Genomic DNA, 19335 nt, shown 5'->3' with positions numbered 1-19335 from the left:
GTAGGAGCAGCCGGTCGCCTCTTCGTCGGTTAGCGTGGTGGCTCCCGCATCTCATCGCCAGTGGATCCCTCTGGCTGGGTTCTTCGGTCGAACCAGGTGCAGTTTTTTGTTCGCAGTCCCGGGGTTTCTGTTCACGAGGTTAAACTGCCCCTACAGCTCTCCTGTCATTGTGCATATTTCCTCAAATATGTTTATGTAAAATGATTTGCATGCCATCTTTTCACAGTTCAAACCGTGCTCCAGGTGGCTTATGGCACCCCAAAAAATGTATAATTGCAATGTAACTAAAGCAGCCATAAATAAATTAAATGTTAAAAAAATACACAATCAAACTGAGCTGTATAAATTGCAGGGTCTAAAATAAATATTCAAAATATTTAAACAGCAACAGCCTCCACCCACCAACAAAACCTTCTAAACAACCCCCCAGCGGAAGAGTCTGCTCAGCAGTCTCTGCTTCTGCAGCTGGAGTCAGTCTGCCCCCCCCCCCAGACAGGTGCTAGGCCTCCCTCCCAGTTCTGGCCCCAGCCCCTGCACAGCTCCTTGGGAGTAATGGCTCTGGGCTTGCCTCCAAGGAAGCCTGCCAGGGGCGGGAAGCAGGAGCGTGTCTGTCTGTTTGCGGACTGCAGCTGCGCTCTCCTGCCTGGGGTCTGAGGGCTCCCTTTCCCATCCCATAGGCAGATACGCTTCCCCTGGAAAGGTGGCTCTTGCCTGTGACACCTGGCAAAGAAGAATTTGTATCTGCTGCGCTTGCAGTGCAATGGGGTGACAGGTGCTGAGAGAGTAGGATGGACTGGGCCACTGGAGCCTCAGGGAGGTTGCTGCTGCATGTGAGCATGAAAGGGAAATGCTCCCAGCCGGAAGGAAGGTTCTGCAGCCTTGCCTTCTGCATGGGGTGCTCTGGTTTTCTGTTTGCAGGGAGAGTTCGACACAAGGCAGCATTCGGAGCCGTAACCCCCCTCTCTTTCTGCAGTCTGAAGTGGTCACAACAGCCCATTCTACTGCCTCTGAGTTAGGCCATTGGTCACGCTCAGTATTGTCTACTCTGGCTGGCAGCCCCTTGGCCAGGGTTCCAGTCTCTCCCAGTCCTACCTGGAGATGTTAGAGATTGAACCCGGAACCTTTGGGATGCAGAGCAGCTGCTGTGCCTCTGAGCTGCATCCTTCCTGCACCTCTTCTGTGTGCATAAAACAGGCCAGAGAGAGGGCTTGAAGGGGGTGGGTGGGGCGGAGAATGAGAAGAGTCACCTGTGCAATATAATCCTGAAATGGAGCAGCCCCTTGCTAGTTCTGCCCAGGAGCAGAACCAAAACTTTGGAACCGTGGGTCGTGTTGTTGGGTGGGTCGTGTATGCCATGTTCCTACTGAGTCTTCTTTCTCTTCTTTTTCTTCTTCTTCCCAGCTCTTGATCATGAGGAAGGGAGTCATGCTTTGGAGGAGAGGAGGCTGGGTTCCCTGGCTTTGAACGCCCAAGTTGTACGCAGCCTGCGGAGCAACAAGAGAAATGCATTTTCCATAAATAAACTCTTCCCTCCGCCTGATGCTGCGGCTGCTTTTTGCCCCAGGCTCCAGGCCTCTGAGACAAGGAGTGGGTCTGTTCTAAGAGGATCTGCCGATGTGGGAGTGAGAGATCACAGCCAAGCTTGAGAAGAGTTGGGGGAACAATGGAGGACTTTACCACCCGGACATATGGGACCAGAGGGCTGGACAACAGACCTCTCTTTGGAGAGGCTTCGCCAAGGGTAAAACAAAATCCTTCGTGTCCCTTCTCTCCTCCAGGAAGGGGGCTTGTTTGCGGGGCTGGCCCAGGGCAGTGGGGGGCTGCTAGAGGGCTGCATTGGTGCTCCCTGAGCTCCAGCGCAGTGTTGCAAGCGATGCTGGCTGCAGCTGGGCTAAAGCCTGGCTGTGCGCAAGCCCAAAAGTTTCAGCTGGTTGCTGCTTTGAAAAAGATCCTGGGATGTATCTCTGCTGGTTCATTGGCACCTCTGAACAGAGGACTCCCTGAGCAGCTGTGTAAGTGTTGGGGAGTTTCATTAGAAGTATGGGCGATGGCGGGCATTCGTTGCTCTCTCTCTCCCCACCCCCACCCCTTGTGGCTGGCAACTCACATCCTTGGTGAGGTCTTGTGTCAATGACACATTATAGTTGTGCAATGTGTACAAGCCTTGCACCATCACATGCCCATATCATGCAGCATGGAAAAGCCTTGCTTCCTCGTGGGCTTTTCTGATACTGAGCACATAGTCAAACGCCTGCAGCACAAAAGTGTTTCCTATGACAAACCTACCTTGGAATTCTCTTGTCTTGGGTTAGATTATTTCAAGGCCTTTTCTCCTGTAGCAAATTGAACCTTGTAACATTGCTGCCCTCTGACTTGCATTAGTCAATGCAGTGCTTCCATATGAATGCCCGTGCTCGTCTTATACAGTGGTACCTCAGGTTACATACGCTTCAGGTTACATACGCTTCAGGTTACAGACTCCGCTAACCCAGAAATAGTGCTTCAGGTTAAGAACTTTGCTTCAGGATGAGAACAGAAATCATGCTCCGGCGGTGCAGCGGCCGCGGGAGGCCCCATTAGCTAAAGTGGTGCTTCAGGTTAAGAACAGTTTCAGGTTAAGTACGGACCTCCAGAACGAATTAAGTACTTAACCCGAGGTACCACTGTATTGACCATACCATGCAAGAATTATTATTTTTGAAATTATTTATGGAACGCTGTATCATTGATTGCACAGTGCTTCTTAACTCGCTCTTCCCATCAAGACCTCCTTTATTCTTTTGTAAGAGATCAGCTGCGTAGGCCAGTGGTGGGCATCTGTTGGGGCTGTTGGATCATTTTCTAGGCTCTTATTTGGTTCCTTGGTCTGAGTGGTCTCTGGGGGTGCGGGAGCAGGAGGGTTGCAGCAGACTTGGCATGGCTCTGCACCTCTTGCACGTTCTGCAGTCCACAAAAAATGTAAGCTTAGTATGTTGCATGTAGACCCTGATGTGCACTGCTCTCAGTAACCGCCGATGGTGCTGGTTTACGTGGCACTCTTCCAACAGTGTGCGCATACATTTTACAAAATTGCCACACTGCCTTTAACACTTGAACCCAAGGTGGCTTATGGGAAATAGTGTCTGTGCTGGGTATATTGTCAGTGTTAGCAATTTTGAGGTGTTCCTAGCATCCTTGGTGATGTTGCAGGAGACACTTATTGTTGGCATTTCTCTGGGGTGAAGTCAAACGCTGGGTTGGCAGTACCAAAGTGATCTCTTTGGGGTGCAAGCCTGTGTGGTGTGTCTGGAGGTCCTGGGCTGCCCAGATGACAAGACTCCCCTCTTGGCCTCACTGATGGGGTCGAAAGGAAAGCCGAGCAGGACCGTGGGCACCAGCTGGGCTGCCAGAAGGAAGCGTACAAGGCGCCATCTTGGGGACTCTGCTCTGGATTTGTGTAGGGTCTTTTCGTCTCCCAAAGATATCTCGCAAGGCAGCAGAGGGTCAGTATCAGAGTTTTCCTATTCCTAGATGGGCTGCCTTCCCATCTGCCCCTCGCTTCCCTCTACAGCACATGCAGAAACCACCTCCTTGACTGTTGGACCCACTCTTGGTCTCGTCTGCTCCATCGGCCAGAGCCTGTCTTTGCATGCAGGGGAAGCCCCTAACGCCCCGGGGGTTTGAGACCCATCAACCACCCTCACCTTCTAGGAGCCACAGGTGAGAGCTGAGTGCAGGGTCTGGACCCAGAAGGAGCACAACATGTGTCCCACCAGAGGTACCACGTCCTGTCCCCTAACACCCCATAAGCCCCAGGAGACTGCAGTGCGTGATTTCAGAGGCACATCTTGGCTGATGTCACATGAAGCCAGAATTGTGTCCCCAGCATGCATTGCAGCTCTGCAGAGCATGCTGGGTAATGCTTCTCAGCTCACCTGCCACTTGGGCCAGGACATCCCCTCCCTCCTTTTTTGGCTGTGGTTAGAGATGCTTTCTAGGAAACCTCTGAGACCATGCTGCTTTTGTGCTTCATTTCTTTCTGGTTGTGAAACGCGAGGGTGAGCTTTGCTCCTCGCCTTCTCTCCCCCTCCCACACTTGGTCTTGGCTGGCAGCATGAAGATGGGGTCTCTGCCCCTTTATTGTGTTCACTAAAATGGTTTAAAACATGAGGGCTTATTGGGCACTACTTGCTTAACATGTTTAGGTAAAGGTAAAGGGACCCCTGACCATTAGGTCCAGTTATGACCGACTCTGGGGTTGCGGTGCTCATCTTGCTTTATTGGCCGAGGGAGCCAGCGTACAGCTTCCGGGTCATGTGGCCAGCATGACTAAGCCGCTTCTGGCGAACCAGAGCAGCACATGGAAACACCGTTTACCTTCCCGCCGGAGTGGTACCTATTTATCTACTTGCACTTTGACGTGCTTTCGAACTGCTAGGTTGGCAGGAGCAGGGACCGAGCAATGGGAGCTCACCCCGTCATGGGGATTCGAACTACCGACCCTCTAATCGGCAAGTCCTAGGCTCTGGGGTTTAACCCACAGCGCCACCCGCATCCCTAACGTGTTTATAAATAAAAAAATTCCTTCCAGTAGCACCTTAAAGACCAACTAAGTCAGTTCTTGGTATGAGCTTTCGTGTGCATGCACACTTCTTCAGATACACGAAGTGTGCATGCACACGAAAGCTCATACCAAGAACTGACTTAGTTGGTCTTTAAGGTGCTACTGGAAGGAATTTTTTTTGTTTTGACTATGGCAGACCAACACGGCTACCTATCTGTAACTGTGTTTATAAATGTCATTTATAATATCACAAAGCAATAGTATTTCAGATAGTAATGACAAGATAATTTTAAAAATCATTGAAGAGCAGACACAAGAACAAAAGGAAAAGAAAGGAAAGCTAAGTAATTCATAGGAGAGAGAAAGAGAGCAATGGTTGCAGCTTATATTGAAAACTAAACTCCTTGAGAAATGTTGATTTTGTTAACCAAACAATGTTCCTCTACAGTGGTACCTTGGTTTAAGAACAGCTTAGTTTATGAACAACTTGGAAATAGAACGCTGCAAACCCGGAAGTAGGTGTTCTGGTTTGTGAACTTTGCCTTGGAAGCTGAATATGTTTTGCTTCCTGTTGAGTGTAGATGTGATATTTGAAGCTTTTGTTTTTGCCATTTTTTTTTGCGTTTTTGTGGCTTGTTTTGACTGACTTGTTCTTTGTTTTGTGGGACTGACTTGTGACTGTGGCTTGGGACTTCGTTTTTTGTGACTGTGTGGAAACCCAGTTCAGCTGCTGATTGATTGATTGTGTGACTGCAGAAATGGATAAAAGCCCCCCATCCAAACAATGACTATCATCAGTGCACGTAAGAATTTTTTAAAATAATTTTTTATCCTCTACAATATTGTCTTATTTATTTTATAGTACAGTATTATTGCTTTCATTTTATGGATCAATGGTCTCGTTAGATAGTAAAATTCATGTTAAATTGCTTTTTTAGGGGTTTTTAACAGTCTGGAATGGATTAATCTATTTTGCATTACTTTCTATGGGAAAGCACCCCTTGGTTTTAGAACGCTTTGGTTTTGAAAGAGACTTCCGGAACTGATTAAGTTTGGGAACCAAGGTACCACTGCATTTAAAAAAGCTGGTTTGAAATGCTGGGCATTTGGGGAGTTTTGCAGTAGAGAGACATGCAAGTGCTGCTTCCTGCAGACATTCCTTCTGTGCAGATTGGCTCTGAAGCCATGCAAAAGACCTCTGGTGAGGTAGTAGCTGAAGCAGGAAAAAATGCCATTTTATCCTTTGGCTTCTGTGCTGAAGGCTGAATAACTGCTAGTTCCAGTTGCCTTTGCTTGTAGGCAGCCGTCAATAATATTTTTGTGGGCCCCTTCAGAACTCCTGGCTGTGTTTCTGTGAACTCTGAGCCCTGCCTTGCTTCGGGATTGATAGCTGCATGGGGGACGATGGCCGCTGTGCGTGCAGAAGTGCCCAGCATCTCCTGTTGGGACTAGTGGTGTCCCCTGCCCAGGACCCCAGAGGGCCACTGCCAGTCAGAGTAGGCACAACTAAGCTTCGGCAGCCCAGCGGACGGACTCCTAGGATAAAAGAAGAGCCAGCCCAGAGCAAGGAGCTTGCTTGAATTGCTTACTATTAATTTGTGAGTGTGAGACTGCGGGTGCAATCTTAGACTTGTCTCTGGGAGCTAGCCCATGGTTTTTCATGGATGCTTACTCCCAAGCAGGCATGTTTGGGATTGCAGCCTAACGTTGCAGGATAAAGTCAGCCATCAGCAGATCCTCCCGGAGCTAGCGGTAGGGGCCTGCACATGTTTACTTGGGAGTAAATGCTACTGTATTGAGGGGCGATTGCTGTCCAAGGGGAGAGGATTCTTCCCTGTTGGCTGATGGTTTGTCTGCAATGTGGTCTTTACTATAGAAGCCTTTCTCTTCTGGGGAGAATTGCATTACTGGCTACCACTCCTTGGTCTGAGCATGGAAATGATAAATATGCATAAGGAGGTTGGGAAAATGCAGCTCAGCTGATCTTGCAATGTCGGCCTCGACTTGTGACCTCATGGCAGGCATTCTGCGCCTGGATTTCTTCCAGGGCAGCTGTTCACCAGCTCCATCTGGTACACAGGCCGAGACCCTCCCTGCCCGCAGACTGTCTTGCCAGAGTGGTGCCTGCTCTGGTTATCTTCCGCTTGGACTACTGCAATGCGCTCTACGTGGGGCTACCTTTGAAGGTGACTCAGAAACTGTAGAATCCAGAACGTGGCAGCTAGACTTTTGACTGGGAGTGGCTGCTGAGACCACATAACACTGGTCTTGAAAGACCTACACTGGCTCCCAGTATATTTCCGAGCACAATTCAAAGTGTTGGTGCCGACCTTCAAAGTCCTAAACGGCCTCGGTCCAGTATACCTGAAGGAGCGTCTCCACCCCCATCGTTCTGCCCGGACACTGAGGTCCAGTGCCGAGGGCCTTCTGGCGGTTCCCTCCCTGTGAGAAGCCAAGTTACAGGGAACCAGGCAGAGGGCCTTCTCGGTGGTGGCACCCGCCCTGTGGAACGCCCTCCCATCAGATGTCAAAGAGAAAAATAACTACCAAACTTTTAGAAGACATCTGAAGGCAGCCCTGTTCAGGGAAGCTTTTAATGTTTAATAGGTTATTGTATTTTAGTGTTTTGTTGGAAGAGTGGCTAGGGAAACCCAGCCAGGTGGGTGGGGTATAAATAATAAATTATTATTATTATATTTTTATTTACAAGAACACTCCTTCCTTCCTTCCTTCCTTCCTTCCTTCCTTCCTTCCTTCCTTCCTTGTGTTGGGAGGACACGCCAGCTCATAATGTGAAAAGTGCTTCTGCCCTCTTCCTTTAATAACACTTCCAGCCAGCCTTTCAAATAAGCCTAGAAAAGTTACTAGTCCTCCAGTTTTTTTGTGATTAGCCTGAGACTTGATGCTGGCCAGGAAGGAGGGGAAGTGCCAGCCAATCAGCCTTTTGTTTATTCATCTGTTACTTACTTAGAGTCAGTGTTAGAAATTAGCCAGGTTGTTTTGCGACTGGCGCAGGTCCAGTTGTGACCATGTGGTGATCTCTGGGTGCCAGGCTGGCAGCTGATGACATCTCCAGTTTTAAGTAGGCAAGCAAAGAGCTTCCTTCCTGCATTTGTCTCCCACCTTTTTCTCCAAGGAGCGCATGGTTCATGTCCCTCCTCAGTTAATCCCTGCATTGACTCTGAGGGAGGTTAAGAGGCTGTGACTGACTCCAAGGTCACCCACTGAACTTCATGACTGAGGGGATTTGAACCCCAATCTGACACACTAACCACTGCACCCCACTGGCTTCCTAGGGTGCTTCTGCTATGAGATAAATTAAGTAGGTAAATAAATATGGGGAAAGCAAAATGCCACTTAGAGAAGAATCTGAAATATTTTCCTTGATACGTGAATTTGTTTTATTCTGGATTATTTTATTTGAGATTTTAATGTGTTGTAAACCACTTTTGAGTTTTTTTCCTTTAAAATATAAAGTGGTATAGAAATGAAATGAAAAATAATTCTAGTAAAAAATTGCATTGCAAAAAAAGGTGCCTAGACATTCTGTTGTGGTGACTGAAATCATTTGGTGATTAGCTTATTTATCTGAGTTTCTAACACTGCTTGCAGTATTTAGGTACCAAGAAGAACAGTTTTCTGGGCTCTTAGCAGGCTGGTTTTTAAAAAGTATTCTACCAAGCGGAGTGATCTTTGGTTGCTTTCTGCTTCCGCCACCCTCATCCTGCTATTGTTTCTGGGATGGCTGGGAAGATCCTTCCTTTCCTCTAGAAGCTGATGGATCTGCTCTTCTGCTCATTTGCCTGCATGGGATTCCTGGTCGCCTGGGGTGACTAGTCAAGCTGATAAACACAAGGCAGCTTTAAGTCGCAGTTTACCTCTTTCGTCCTGCTCTGATCCTTCCTCCATGGTGCTCGGTGCACAAGGGCTCTCTGAGAAATGAACCGAGGACAAAGCGCCCACCTCTGGAGCTTGGGGTGTCCCTCCGATTTGCTGCCTCCTCCTGGCTGCCTCTCTACTGTACTGAAGCCTTTTGATCTTTCAGTCACTTCTGGCACAGAATCTCTGGAGAACAACACACCGTCCAAGGTTCCTGTCCCTTTTCTGGATGTGTCTTGTTCCCGGGGCCAGCCCAGGTTAAGCAGCCACCTCGGCTGGTGGATGCCCCCGAGTCCCGTCCCCCCCCCCCCCCCCCGTGGACACCCTGCACTGTCACTTCCCCTGGTGCCAATTTCTGGCAAGATCTTGCTGAAATCTTGTCAGATCCTGCGAGATTTTGGTGAGGTGCTGGTGCCATTTTCTGACAGCGGGCACAGCAGTTGCTGTTTCACCCTGTGCAGAAACGCTGGAGAGCTGGTCAACCTTATTCTTGTGCCCCACATGCGTCAGCTTAGTTGAATCCTGCCGCCAGGTTGGTACTTGCTGGGTCTTGTTCAAGAAGACGAAGAAGCTGCGGGGGGGGGGGGAGTGGATGGATCTGAGGGAAGCAAGTGACCATTTGGGCCTGTTTTGAGGCATTTGTCCGACCAGTTGAGCAGATGGGTCTGGAGAGGTGAAGTTTGTTGACCTTCCCCTGTCCTCCCAGGCTGTGTGGATGTGCCTGATGCTCTGTGTGGAATTTTGTCCCTTAAAGTGCCAGCGGCTGTACGGGGTCCCTGGTCTCCGTGTTGCGACTCTGCTGGCCGTGGTGGGTGTGGAGCTGCTCTTTGGTGAACGCTGTGAGCGATCCACTTTCCAGCTCTGGAGCTGCAGAGGGGTGTGGCGATCATGCAAGTGTGCCCATGTGCAAGGCGGGTACATGGGCAGTGCCCCCTCCATGCTCTCTAAATAACTGGTTTGTTTACGTGGGCCTTGTGGCATTTGCACCTCTGGCTTGCTGCTTCCCATGGGTGGATGTGTGGAAAGGGGCGTCTGGACTATTCTGGTTCTCCTTGCAGCTGAGGAGAGTATCTCCTATCATACTGAGAGATGCCTAGCCTACTGCTGCAGAATTTTTTCACCCGGGAGATGCAAAGCCCTCTTTCAGGCTGGTGGTCTTAAAGCGGGGCTGCCTAACCTTGAGCTCCCATCTTCCCCGATTGCTGGCCGTACTAGCAGAGACGGAGGACTCTGGGGTCCAGCTGCATCACGAAGGCTACAGGTTGGGCCCCCTTGGGGAAGTGCAGTTCCTCCGGTGGCCAGGCTTTGTGGGGCTGGTGGGGAGGGAGATGTGGTTCTGTGACACGCAGCCTTAAGAAAGGCTGAATAGCCTTTTCAAACCAAGAAACATGGCCAGGTCCTTGACAGCTCCTCCACTCCCTCGGTTTCCGTGTGTGAGGTTTGTTCACAATGCAGAACCAAAGAGATGCTGGTAGGTGGATGATGTCCGTCCGGCCTCCCTCATGAAAAAACCCAGATTATGGCAGATTTGGAAAACTGATGTCCCACACAAATGTGGGTGTGTTAGAGTGCACTACTCTGAAAACGATTCTGTTAATGTTGAGAATACAGGCTTTATATAAAACAGGAGCTCCCTTTTCACACACCCCCCCCAGCTCCAGAGTGAGCTCAGCTTGGATACTAAGATGACAGACTTTTGTACCAGTGAACAGAAAATTTGTTCAGACGTCAGTCTTGCCTTTCCTTCCACGCTTCTGACTGGTGTTTTTAAAATGTGCTGCACAAACTGTTCCTTGTTTGATTGTTGCATTTTGTGTTACAAGGAGACTTGCATTCTGGCCTTTGCTCCAACTTGCAGAGCTGTCCTTCTTTCATAGCCCAGTCCTGGAATAGGTTTGCATTGCATTGTAGAGTTGGAAGGGACCCCCAGGGTCTTGCAGTCGAACGGCCTGCAATGTAAGAATCTCAACTACACCCTCCATCCTCTGCTTAAAATCAAAACCCTTGGAATTCCCAGAGGCCTTGCAGTGTGGCTTCCGTGAACTTTTCGAAGCCTTTTTATTTCTCCTTGGGTTCCTCTCTGTCCCTTCATGCCCTTAGTGAAGGGTGTGGACTTGCCCATGTACTTTGCTTTATCGTGCTTTATTGGTTCAAGAGTTGGCCCCTTCCTTCCTTCTCATGCCGTAAGTCTGAGATTCAGCTGCTGTGCGAAACGCAGGGCCAGCCTTGGAGCGCTCCTGCCTTCCTGGCATCTGAACAGGTTTGGCAGCTGGCAAGAATCTGGGGACAGCAAGGTGGTTGTCAGGGAGTGAGCGCTGCAGCCATGAAAACTCCACTTTCTCTCTCTCTTTGTATGGCTTTGCGGTGATGCATTGACAACTGAACACCTTTCAGGGACCAAGCAATGGCCAGGCAAGAGTGACTCATCCCTGAGCAGCGGCCCTCTGCTAAGCAAGGAGGGCAGCGAAAGGCCACTTGGCCTCCTAACTTCTAAGCTTCCCTACAACCTTCCACTGCAGTTTTCTGCTGCAGCATTGCAGCTGCTGAGTACAGTATTATGGATTGAATTTATATACAGCCCTATACCCAGGGTCTCAGGATGGTTCACAGAACAAAATCAAGATACAAAACAACAAAATACATAATAAAAATAAAGACAACCCAATAGCCCCCCTTGATATAGCAAGAGGCACCGTACAGCCCTGCTTGCTTGTTAAATATATTTTTGCCCAACCATCCCATAGCTTGGCTCCCAAGGAAACTTACCAAAAAAATCCAAACCATACCATATTTTTCCATGTATAAGACAACCCCTGTTTTTTGAACCCAAAATTAAGAAATCGGGCCAGAGCCCAAACTTGAGCTGCCCACGCCAGACATAGAACCCGAACCCCTGTGCATTCAACATCCGTGTATGAGATGACCCCCAATTTTTGACTAATTTTTTGAAGTAAAAAACATTGTCTTTTACATGGAAAAATAAGGTAATAATGGTTTGTAGAAAGGTTTAGCACATTTAAAACCCTGTTGAAATTCAGTGTGAGAGTTAAGCACCTATGGTAATCTTTTCCGTTGAATCTGAGGGGGGCTTAATAGAACATACAAAACTGCTTTTATACAGAGTCAAAATATTGGTCTCCCTGGCTCAGGGTCTCCAGGGCATTTTTTCCTCCTTAACGAAACAGCAATGTTGAATTTTGTATAATTAGATGTATATTTGCAGGTGTTTTTTTTAAATTATTATTACAATGGGGTACCTCATCAAATTAGCTCCTGGTGACCAATTAGCTTTTTGCTTTTTTACCTTACAATTAGGGTGCTTAGCTGCCTTCCACTCATTCACCATGTTGCAAAGGCCTGGGACTGACCCACTTCCATTTGGTGGGTAGTGGTCTCAGGCAAAGCGAACGGGGTGGGTGTGTGATTTAGGCCTCATCTGTACTATGCATTTAAAGCAGTCCCATGCCACTTTAAACCCTCATGGCTCCCCCACCCCAGTGCCTTTTTGGGCAGCCTCAGAGTCTTACTCCTTGAGAACTTCCTCAATTTCCCCCCGGTTCCTGAGGTTGTGTGTCGCCTAGTGAGCAATCCAGCCTGAGTCTCTGCTTCTGATCTGCTAAGCTGCCTTCTCTTGCCGGAGTATTTTTAACCTTTCCCTGGGCTAAGCTTGCCAGCAAACCATTGTGTTTCAGAGCGCTGCAGAAAGACCTCCTGAGATCAGCCTGGCTACTCCTGGACCCATGGCTTCTAACCTTGGGTTCCTGGGCTGTGTGTGCCTTGAGGGGCTCTGAGTCCATGGGAAGATGCTTCCCTCTCGGCTTGCCAGTTCCACCCTGGGGTCACCTTGACCTCCATTTTTCAAAATGGCCATATTGGAAAACTTGTGTTGGGGGCAGTCACTGACTGGCTGCCCTTCTCCCTCCTCGTAGAAAAGCCCCCAAGAGCCGCACGTGAAAAGGAGCGCTGAGCAGAACCTCCCGCCTGCATTCACTCCATAAGATGCACACACATTTCCCCTTACTTTTTAGGAGGGAAAAAGTGTGTCTTATGGAGCGAAAAATACAGCAGTTCCCGTTTTATATCTGAGTTGCTGAATTGGCTAAATGCAAGAGACTGAGGATGCACAGAACACAGAGGATAGTTTCTTTGGAGATATTGGAAGGAAATGGTCAGATGTGTGGTTCTCCCACCTGCACACTGAAGAGGTGCAGTCTTAAGAGGGATCTACTGTTTGGTTTTCTGGAACATGCAAATCCATAAACAAACGTCTGGGGGTTAAGTGTTCTTAATTGGTTACCTTGCATCCTTTGTGTGCGCCTGACAGACTGTTGTCCCCTCCTCCCTTTCCAGATGGGATTTGTTGAGGCATCCCTCTTAAGCCACCAAGCTAATGGCAGCCCAGTTGCCCTCTACTGGTGCCAGTGGGGACTTACCTTTCTCCAGTCATGCTGCGGATAGGTGATGGGCAGCATGTTTTGCCAGTCACGTTTGGAGAGAGGAGGGGAAAACCTCTGACTTTAAGAGGAGTTGGGGCAGATTGATGGAGGATGAGTATGGGAGGCAGTTGTGGCGCCTGTCCTGGGCTTCCTATGCGCATTTTGTGGGCGACTCTTGAGAATTAGGCGCTGGGGTAGATGAGCCTTTGGTCACATCCAGCCAATCTCTTCTCATGTTATCAGCTGCTCTGCTGCGAACTCCCAGAGAACTATTGCAAGCCTAACCTGGAACATCTTCAAAGTAGTGCGTGGAAGCAGTTTCCTTGTGGCGCAGCCCCACACAATGCGGACACCATTGTTTAAAAGGATGGATGGATGCCAGCATTGCCTGTCCCTCAGTGAAACATGTTCAGCTGCATGGCAGCTCTTGGGATCCCTTCCAGCTCTACACTTCTGTGGTTCTAAGCTGGTAGATATCCGTCTAGTTCACTTTTGTAAGCTAATGTGTGCACATTCATTCTCTCTCTGTGAGATACCTTTGAGATATCTGGGGCTATGCTTCACCCCAGTGTGAATTCCCTCCTCCCTTGTCCCAGTTGGGGACTCCCATTCCTTTGCTGGTCCCCATTGCGGCAAAAAAAAGCTAAGGAACGATACCACTTTCTTTGGGTGGCCGCCTGGGACGCTGCATGGAGTAGTTTGGGACAGGCAGCGAGTGTTAACCGCTAATTCCCTGCAGAGGCTGCCAGATCCCATTTAATGCTATGACAACAACTGATCCTAATCCTGTTCTGGGCCCTGATTACAGCTGGGCAGGCCAGCTTGCTTCTGTTTGCATTACTTGACTTATTTTCCTCAAAGCAAGGTATTCCTCATTCTCCCCCCTCTGCCTCACCTTCGCTTGCTTGCTTTTTGTATTTGTCACCCTTCCTGCCTCCCCCCATAAAAATATTTTGGTTTCAGGGTCTGTCACCGACTAGGGAGGAGGGCAGGAATTGGAAGAGCGGTTTGGGGGTGCAATGCCCCCCCCAACCCCAAAATGGTCTTGGTGATATTTTGCCTCAAGAACAAATATTTAAGCAGCAAACGTTACAGTTTTCCCTATTTTACAAGGGAATACTCCAGTTGTCCGTGGTCTCTTATCTTGGGGTGAATTACTTTGTCTGCCCTGCCTTTGGGCAAACTGTTTTTAAAATGCCACAATTGGTTACTTGGGTTGCCCTTCTTCAAGTGTCAGTCTCTTCCCCCCAGATTTTAAAAAAGTTAAATCATATGTGTGAATAAAGAAATCCTGGCCTCCCGTGTACACCCATTTTACAAGCATCTGTGTGAACGCTGAAGGCACCAGACCATTTCCAATGTCGCTGACAGGTGAGATGGTTCTTCTTGAACTGTTCATAACCTAGGATGGTTGCTTTTCTCTTCCCTAAGTCTCCAGCCACACAGAAGGTCCCTTTGGCCAGGGCAAGCTGGGGCCGGGCAAAAGGTTTCCACCTTCTGTTTGTACTAGTTGTGGAGTTGTGAGCTCAGGCAGTCAGGCGTGTGTATCATTTTAGGAGGTAAAGCTTAGCTTTTGCAGATTCAGTGAGGGGTCATAAAAATGTTTTTGGGTTTGTGCCATTCAAAGCTGCTATTATTTTTGTGATCGGCCAGCACTTAGCTTGGTAAATCTACATTTTGATGAAGAAGCACATAAACTGCTTTTGGGAAATCAAATAATTTTAATTTTCCCTTCTGAAAATGTCAGGTAATGCTTAATAATTATAATAATATAATAATATGTGGATTCAACTGCCAACCAGTTGAACGTGCAAAATAAGCTCTCAAAGTTTATTTAAGTGGTGCCTGTTTTTCTGTAATTAAGCAAACCAAAAAGGTAGCCGGTTTTCAATGCTAAACATATTTGGCGTGGGGATTTGCCCAGGCGGTTAACAAATGGCTGCTTTACACAGGTGTAAACATGGATGGTTGGCACCTGAAGGTGTGAGCTGCCTTTACTAAAGGGAGAACTCACTTTTGAAGACTATAGGCTTTCCAATCTATTTTAAAATCTTTATTGCATCTACCTCTGGTATGCCTTAAAATTCTTAAGATCAAAACCTGGGCATTGAATGCAAATCTAGCACAAGTAGCACCAGATGTCAGCTGTTTAGAATAAGGCTTTAATAGAAATGTCAGAATGCTACGGCTAACACTGTGTTCTTTCTTCTTCCAGGATAGAATAATCAATTTAGCTGTTGGCAGCGTCACATCATTGCTGCTCATAGTAAGTATTCAAATCAGTATGGCAAACTTACAGCACAATCCTATGCCTATATATGCAGAAGTAAGTCCTGTTCAGTTTGGTGGTAGATGGGAGCAAGTCCCAAAAACAAGTCATGACACCCCTGGCTTAGAGGTTTCTTGCTGAATGGTCCTCATTGGGTTTTATTTCTAAATGAACTCATTGCCTGGATCCCTCTGCCATTAGAGATGCAGGTGTCCTCAGGGGCTGGGAGTGACTTTCGCCAGCTTTGGTTGCTAAGACGGTGGTGGCTGTTCCTGGATAAGGACAGTTCGATCACAGCTGTCCATGCATGGATAACCTCACAGTTGTGCTACTGCAGTGCGCTGCCTGTGGGGCTTCCCTTGGGGCTGGGTCGAAGGCTGCAGGTGGTGCAAAAGGCAGCGGCTAACTTGCTTGTGGGGGCAAACTATGCCAGCACAGGACGCCTCGCTTGCAGGATTAGCGCTAGCTGCCAATCTGCTCCTGGGTCCTGTTCAAGGTGTTGGTGCCAACATAGGAAGCCCCATACAGCTCAGAACCAAGTGACTTGAGAGGCTGCCTTCTACAGGAATGTTTCTCCTATAAGTCCCAAAGGTCTCAGCAGCCCATTTTGCCCTATCCCAGGGCAGAGCTTTCAGCATGGCTGCCCCTGTTCTGTGGAATAATCATACCTGTTGAGATAGGCCAAGTGCCCAGCTCCTGCACTTTCTGGAAACAGTTGAAAGACATTTTAGTTCCAAGCAGATTTTCCATCTGGAAGAAGGGGTCTTTGCCTGGCTTTCAGAAGCTCCTCGCCGGCTTCGGAGCCTTTTAACTTGACATGCTGATGGGAAGCATGCGCTCTATGGCTTCTCAACCAAGATCTCGAGAGGGAAATTTCTCTTTGCATCATGACCTGTCATAAAACTTTGTCAGCTCTCATCTCAACTCCACCATAATATAAACCATCCCGTATGCCTGGGCTTTTCCTCAAGGGAGGGAAGATGCTCCACCCCTTGCTCATTTCAGTTATACATTTCAAAGCTCCTCCTAACTTAAGCATCACTGTAACACCCTTTCAGTATTTGCTAAGACCCATGTAAAAAGATGTTTTAGCATTGGTACAAAAGAGATGTCCACATAAATGTTAGCCTTTTAAAACCAAAACCCTTAAAAATAGTCAAAGCATGAAAATGTTATTTGGTGTGGCAGAAATGCACTTCAGCCACAACCCTTGGTGGGCTTCCAATTTCTGCATTCCTTAAGTGAGCCAGATGGTCTGGCAAAGGCAGTGTGCTCACTGCAGCACAGACACCCTGCATTTCCAAGGAATCCAGCGTGCAGCTGGGGCTTGATGGTCTGAAGGGGAGAAATCCTGTTGTGTGTGGGGTCTGGCAACACCAGCTAATGTTTGCTGAGCTGGTGAGGTTCCCCTGCCCCCCGTTGAGGGATGAACGGAAAGGAGCTCCCTGTTGTAGAAACCTTGCTCAACAACTTTGCAAGCTGCTGAACCAGTCAGCATTTGCCTGGCTTGTAAACCAGCACATATGTTGTTGCCTACTTGGGGTAAGAATTGCCCTCTGAAGTAACGGGGGCAGAGGCTGGATCCTTTCCTCCCCACATTCCCATTTTAACCAAATGACCAACATAATTAAGCCTTGACCAGTCGTTTGTGTAGACATTGGAAAGCAGCATTAAGTTTTTTGGTCATCTGCTTGTAAGCCTTTGCGGAGAGGAATGGCATGCAAATTTACATGGAAATAAATGGAGCAGCACCACGGTCCTCTTCAAAGGAACAGGGCCAGTTCCTGACTACAACTGGTGTGATGCTGTTTAAACAGAGGCGTGAGATGGGTTGGGCTGCATTGCATGGAAATGTAATAGGAATTCCTTGCTAGGCAATGCATCAGAACTGTGTTCCATATTGGGTGTGAGAAGTAATAGCTGTGCCCTCCCATTCTTTCCTCTAGGTCACTCTAATCAGTGCTTTTGTCTTTCCTCAACTACCTCCAAAACCGGTGAATATATTTTTTGCTTTCTGCATCTCCTTGTGTAGTGTTTCGGCTGGCATTCTTGTAAGTATTGTGACACCTGCTATGCTAAGACTAAACGGACCTGCTCAAACTGGGGGGAGGGGAGAGTGGCACCCCAAAGCCCAAGAAGGCACACAAGGGAGATGCACAGTAGTTTGTGGATTCCTCTTTGGTAACATGGCATCTGAGCCACAATGGAAGTTTACTTCTTTCCGTAGGGAGAAAAAGCAGTTGTTTCAGGAAATGTTGAGCATGCCTATGGGGTGGGTGTTTGGAATGGGGAGGGGTTTTTTTAAGGGCCTAATACATTAGAAAGTTCTCTACAAACTCCCATGGAAATGAGAAGAGCTGCCCTGGATTGATGCATAAATTGTACAGTGATGGATAACACTGGGGGTGGGGAGTGACCTATTTTGTGTGTTGAATATCATGATCTAAATCCCATTGGAGAAGCAAATTAGCATCTGCTGGTATCTGCTCCCATACTTGATGTTTTAATTTGCGTGGAAGGAGGTCTTTTGGAAAAATAAAAATGACTGCCTGTTTTCACTAAAATGAGCCTAGTACAACATGGTACTTGCTTTGCCATAGGATTTGTAGGTGAAGGAGTGTCTTAACCTTTAGTTGCGCCTGCTTGAAATACTCACCTAACTAGTTTTTTTCCTCTCCTCAGATCTACTGGTATCGACAAGGAGACCTCGAGCCCAAATTTAGGAATCTAATTTACTATATCTTGTTTTCGATTATTATGTTGTGTATATGTGCCAATCTCTACTTCCATGAAGTGGGGAAATGACTCTTTGAGGGCATATCCTAAGGATTCTGGGCAACACCGTAGGAAATGCTTTCGGAATGGATTACTACCCCAGGCGAAGGCTTCATCTGAGCAAGCATCAAATGGGGACTTGCGTTTGCCATCTGCCATGACAGCTTTGTTTTTTTTTTGGGAGGGATAAACAGCTACCAGTGCACTTAATGAACATTCCAACTCTACACATTTTTCAGAATGGCACGAAATTTTTTCCTTGCAGGGAAAAATTCATTTTTTTATTACACTGTACAAAAACTGCAGCACTGCAAATGTCTGTACTACAGTATAAATAAAAAGGCATCCTACTGTTACAGAAGACAAATAGGTTATTGTTTGTATTAAATTGAACAGTTATTTCTGTTGCCTCCCTAAGCAACCAACTGTTTTGTAAACTACTGTCATTTTTTCACATGAACAGAGAAAGTCACAGACTAAAGACAAATCGACTTCTGAGGAAGCTAATTACAGCAATAAATATTGTTTTTCTACATATCTTTGTAGTGTTGAGTCATGTTTCCTACCCAAGTTGGACTCTGAGCTCCACTTAGTGTCTCCTTTTACAGCCCCCACATGGGGGCAGGAATAAAAACCCAGCAGCCATCACTGAACTTGTGAGACAGGATAGTCCAGACAGCACTGACCTCCCACACTTGCGGTGATGAATTCAATTGTGAAGGTGGTTTTGGCTTCTATAGCAGAGTTCAGAATAAGCACTGAAAGGGCTTTAAGTTCATTGCAGGGGTCAGGGTGGGAGTAAACAGTCGCAGGCGTCCTTTTCTCCTATACTTGTGGGGAACGGATTCGGTGCATTTGATCATTCTGGGGCTACTTCATCCATCGCCAGCAACAGATAATTCTTTTGTAACCTCCTAAAGTCTAGTATTCTCAGACTAGCAGTGTTTCCATATGAAATGCACGAGAAGTAACAGTAAAGGACTGGAAAAATAGAACTCTCCTGCCACTCCTTGTTTCCTGCACTGAGGCTCTGTTTTGTCCTGTTGATGCTCAAGAGCTGCTATCTTTGCTTGCAAGACTTGCTTGTTACTGCACTATTAACCTAGAGCATCCAACTCTCTTCTTACTAGAATCTGGTTCCAGTCTCAAGAGGAACGACCTAAGAAGCAAAAAACCTTTGATCAGCTGTGGCCACAACTTCTTTAAACCTCTTCTTTGCCCAGAAAGGTGGGCTGAAGCTGTTTCAGCAAATGCTTTTCTTTCTTTGGAAACGGTGGTTCAGCACTCAGTTCTTTTTATTTTTTGCAGCACTGTGGGATGTGCTCAGTGGCAGCTCACTAAATCTTCAACATCCTTGGAGTCTTCAGAACCAGGACTATCCAAAGAGGAGCCAATGATATGGGAGTTCTCTCCATGGTGTTGCAATATAGGAT

General features: G+C 47.6%; 2 protein-coding genes and 1 long non-coding RNA gene across 8 annotated transcripts in view; 1 reads left to right on the top strand and 2 right to left on the bottom strand.

Annotated features, from left to right (window-relative positions):
- LOC310826600 overlaps positions 1-6579 on the bottom strand; it is a 15850-nt gene extending 9271 nt beyond the window's left edge. The window contains exons 1-3 of the long non-coding RNA XR_014555878.1: positions 4754-6579; positions 2665-4166; positions 1093-2418 (exon numbers count right to left, since the gene is read on the bottom strand). This is a non-coding gene — a long non-coding RNA (uncharacterized lncRNA). The remainder of the gene's footprint in view (positions 1-1092; positions 2419-2664; positions 4167-4753) is intronic.
- Positions 1610-18439, top strand: TMEM243 (transmembrane protein 243). 3 transcript variants are annotated; one of them, XM_083701688.1, is made up of 4 exons: positions 1610-1741; positions 15074-15124; positions 17074-17121; positions 17810-18439. In XM_083701688.1, the coding sequence occupies exons 1-4, from the start codon at positions 1664-1666 to the stop codon at positions 17930-17932; spliced, it is 300 nt and encodes a 99-aa protein (XP_083557814.1). In that variant the 5' UTR covers positions 1610-1663; the 3' UTR covers positions 17933-18439. The 3 variants fall into 3 exon arrangements, with proteins under 3 accessions (XP_083557814.1, XP_083557813.1, XP_083557812.1); XM_083701687.1 differs by having other exon boundaries at positions 17074-17178; XM_083701686.1 differs by lacking the exon at positions 17810-18439 and having other exon boundaries at positions 17074-17803.
- DMTF1 (cyclin D binding myb like transcription factor 1) overlaps positions 18154-19335 on the bottom strand; it is a 30370-nt gene continuing 29188 nt past the window's right edge. For all 4 annotated transcript variants that reach the window (XM_083701504.1, XM_083701501.1, XM_083701503.1 and 1 more), the window contains one exon: positions 18154-19335. In XM_083701504.1, the coding sequence (XP_083557630.1) occupies positions 19226-19335 (110 nt within the window). In that variant the 3' untranslated portion in view covers positions 18154-19225.

This window comes from Podarcis gaigeae (genome assembly GCF_964106915.1).
Source record: "Podarcis gaigeae genome assembly, chromosome: 10".
NCBI classification, from domain to species: Eukaryota; Metazoa; Chordata; class Lepidosauria; order Squamata; family Lacertidae; genus Podarcis; species Podarcis gaigeae.
The sequence above is the reverse complement of the archived record's forward strand: the minus strand, read 5'-3'. Positions and strand labels throughout refer to the sequence as shown.

What these genes read in the sequence shown, in the direction of transcription:
- TMEM243 (XM_083701686.1), top strand. Translation starts at nt 1,664, where the DNA reads ATGGAGGACTTTACCACCCGGACATATGGGACCAGAGGGCTGGACAAC. An exon ending in TTGGAGAGGCTTCGCCAAGG is followed by an intron (nt 1,742 to 15,073) that starts GTAAAACAAAAT and finishes TTCTTCTTCCAG; the next exon opens with GATAGAATAATCAATTTAGC. An exon ending in TCACATCATTGCTGCTCATA is followed by an intron (nt 15,125 to 17,073) that starts GTAAGTATTCAA and finishes TCTTTCCTCTAG; the next exon opens with GTCACTCTAATCAGTGCTTT.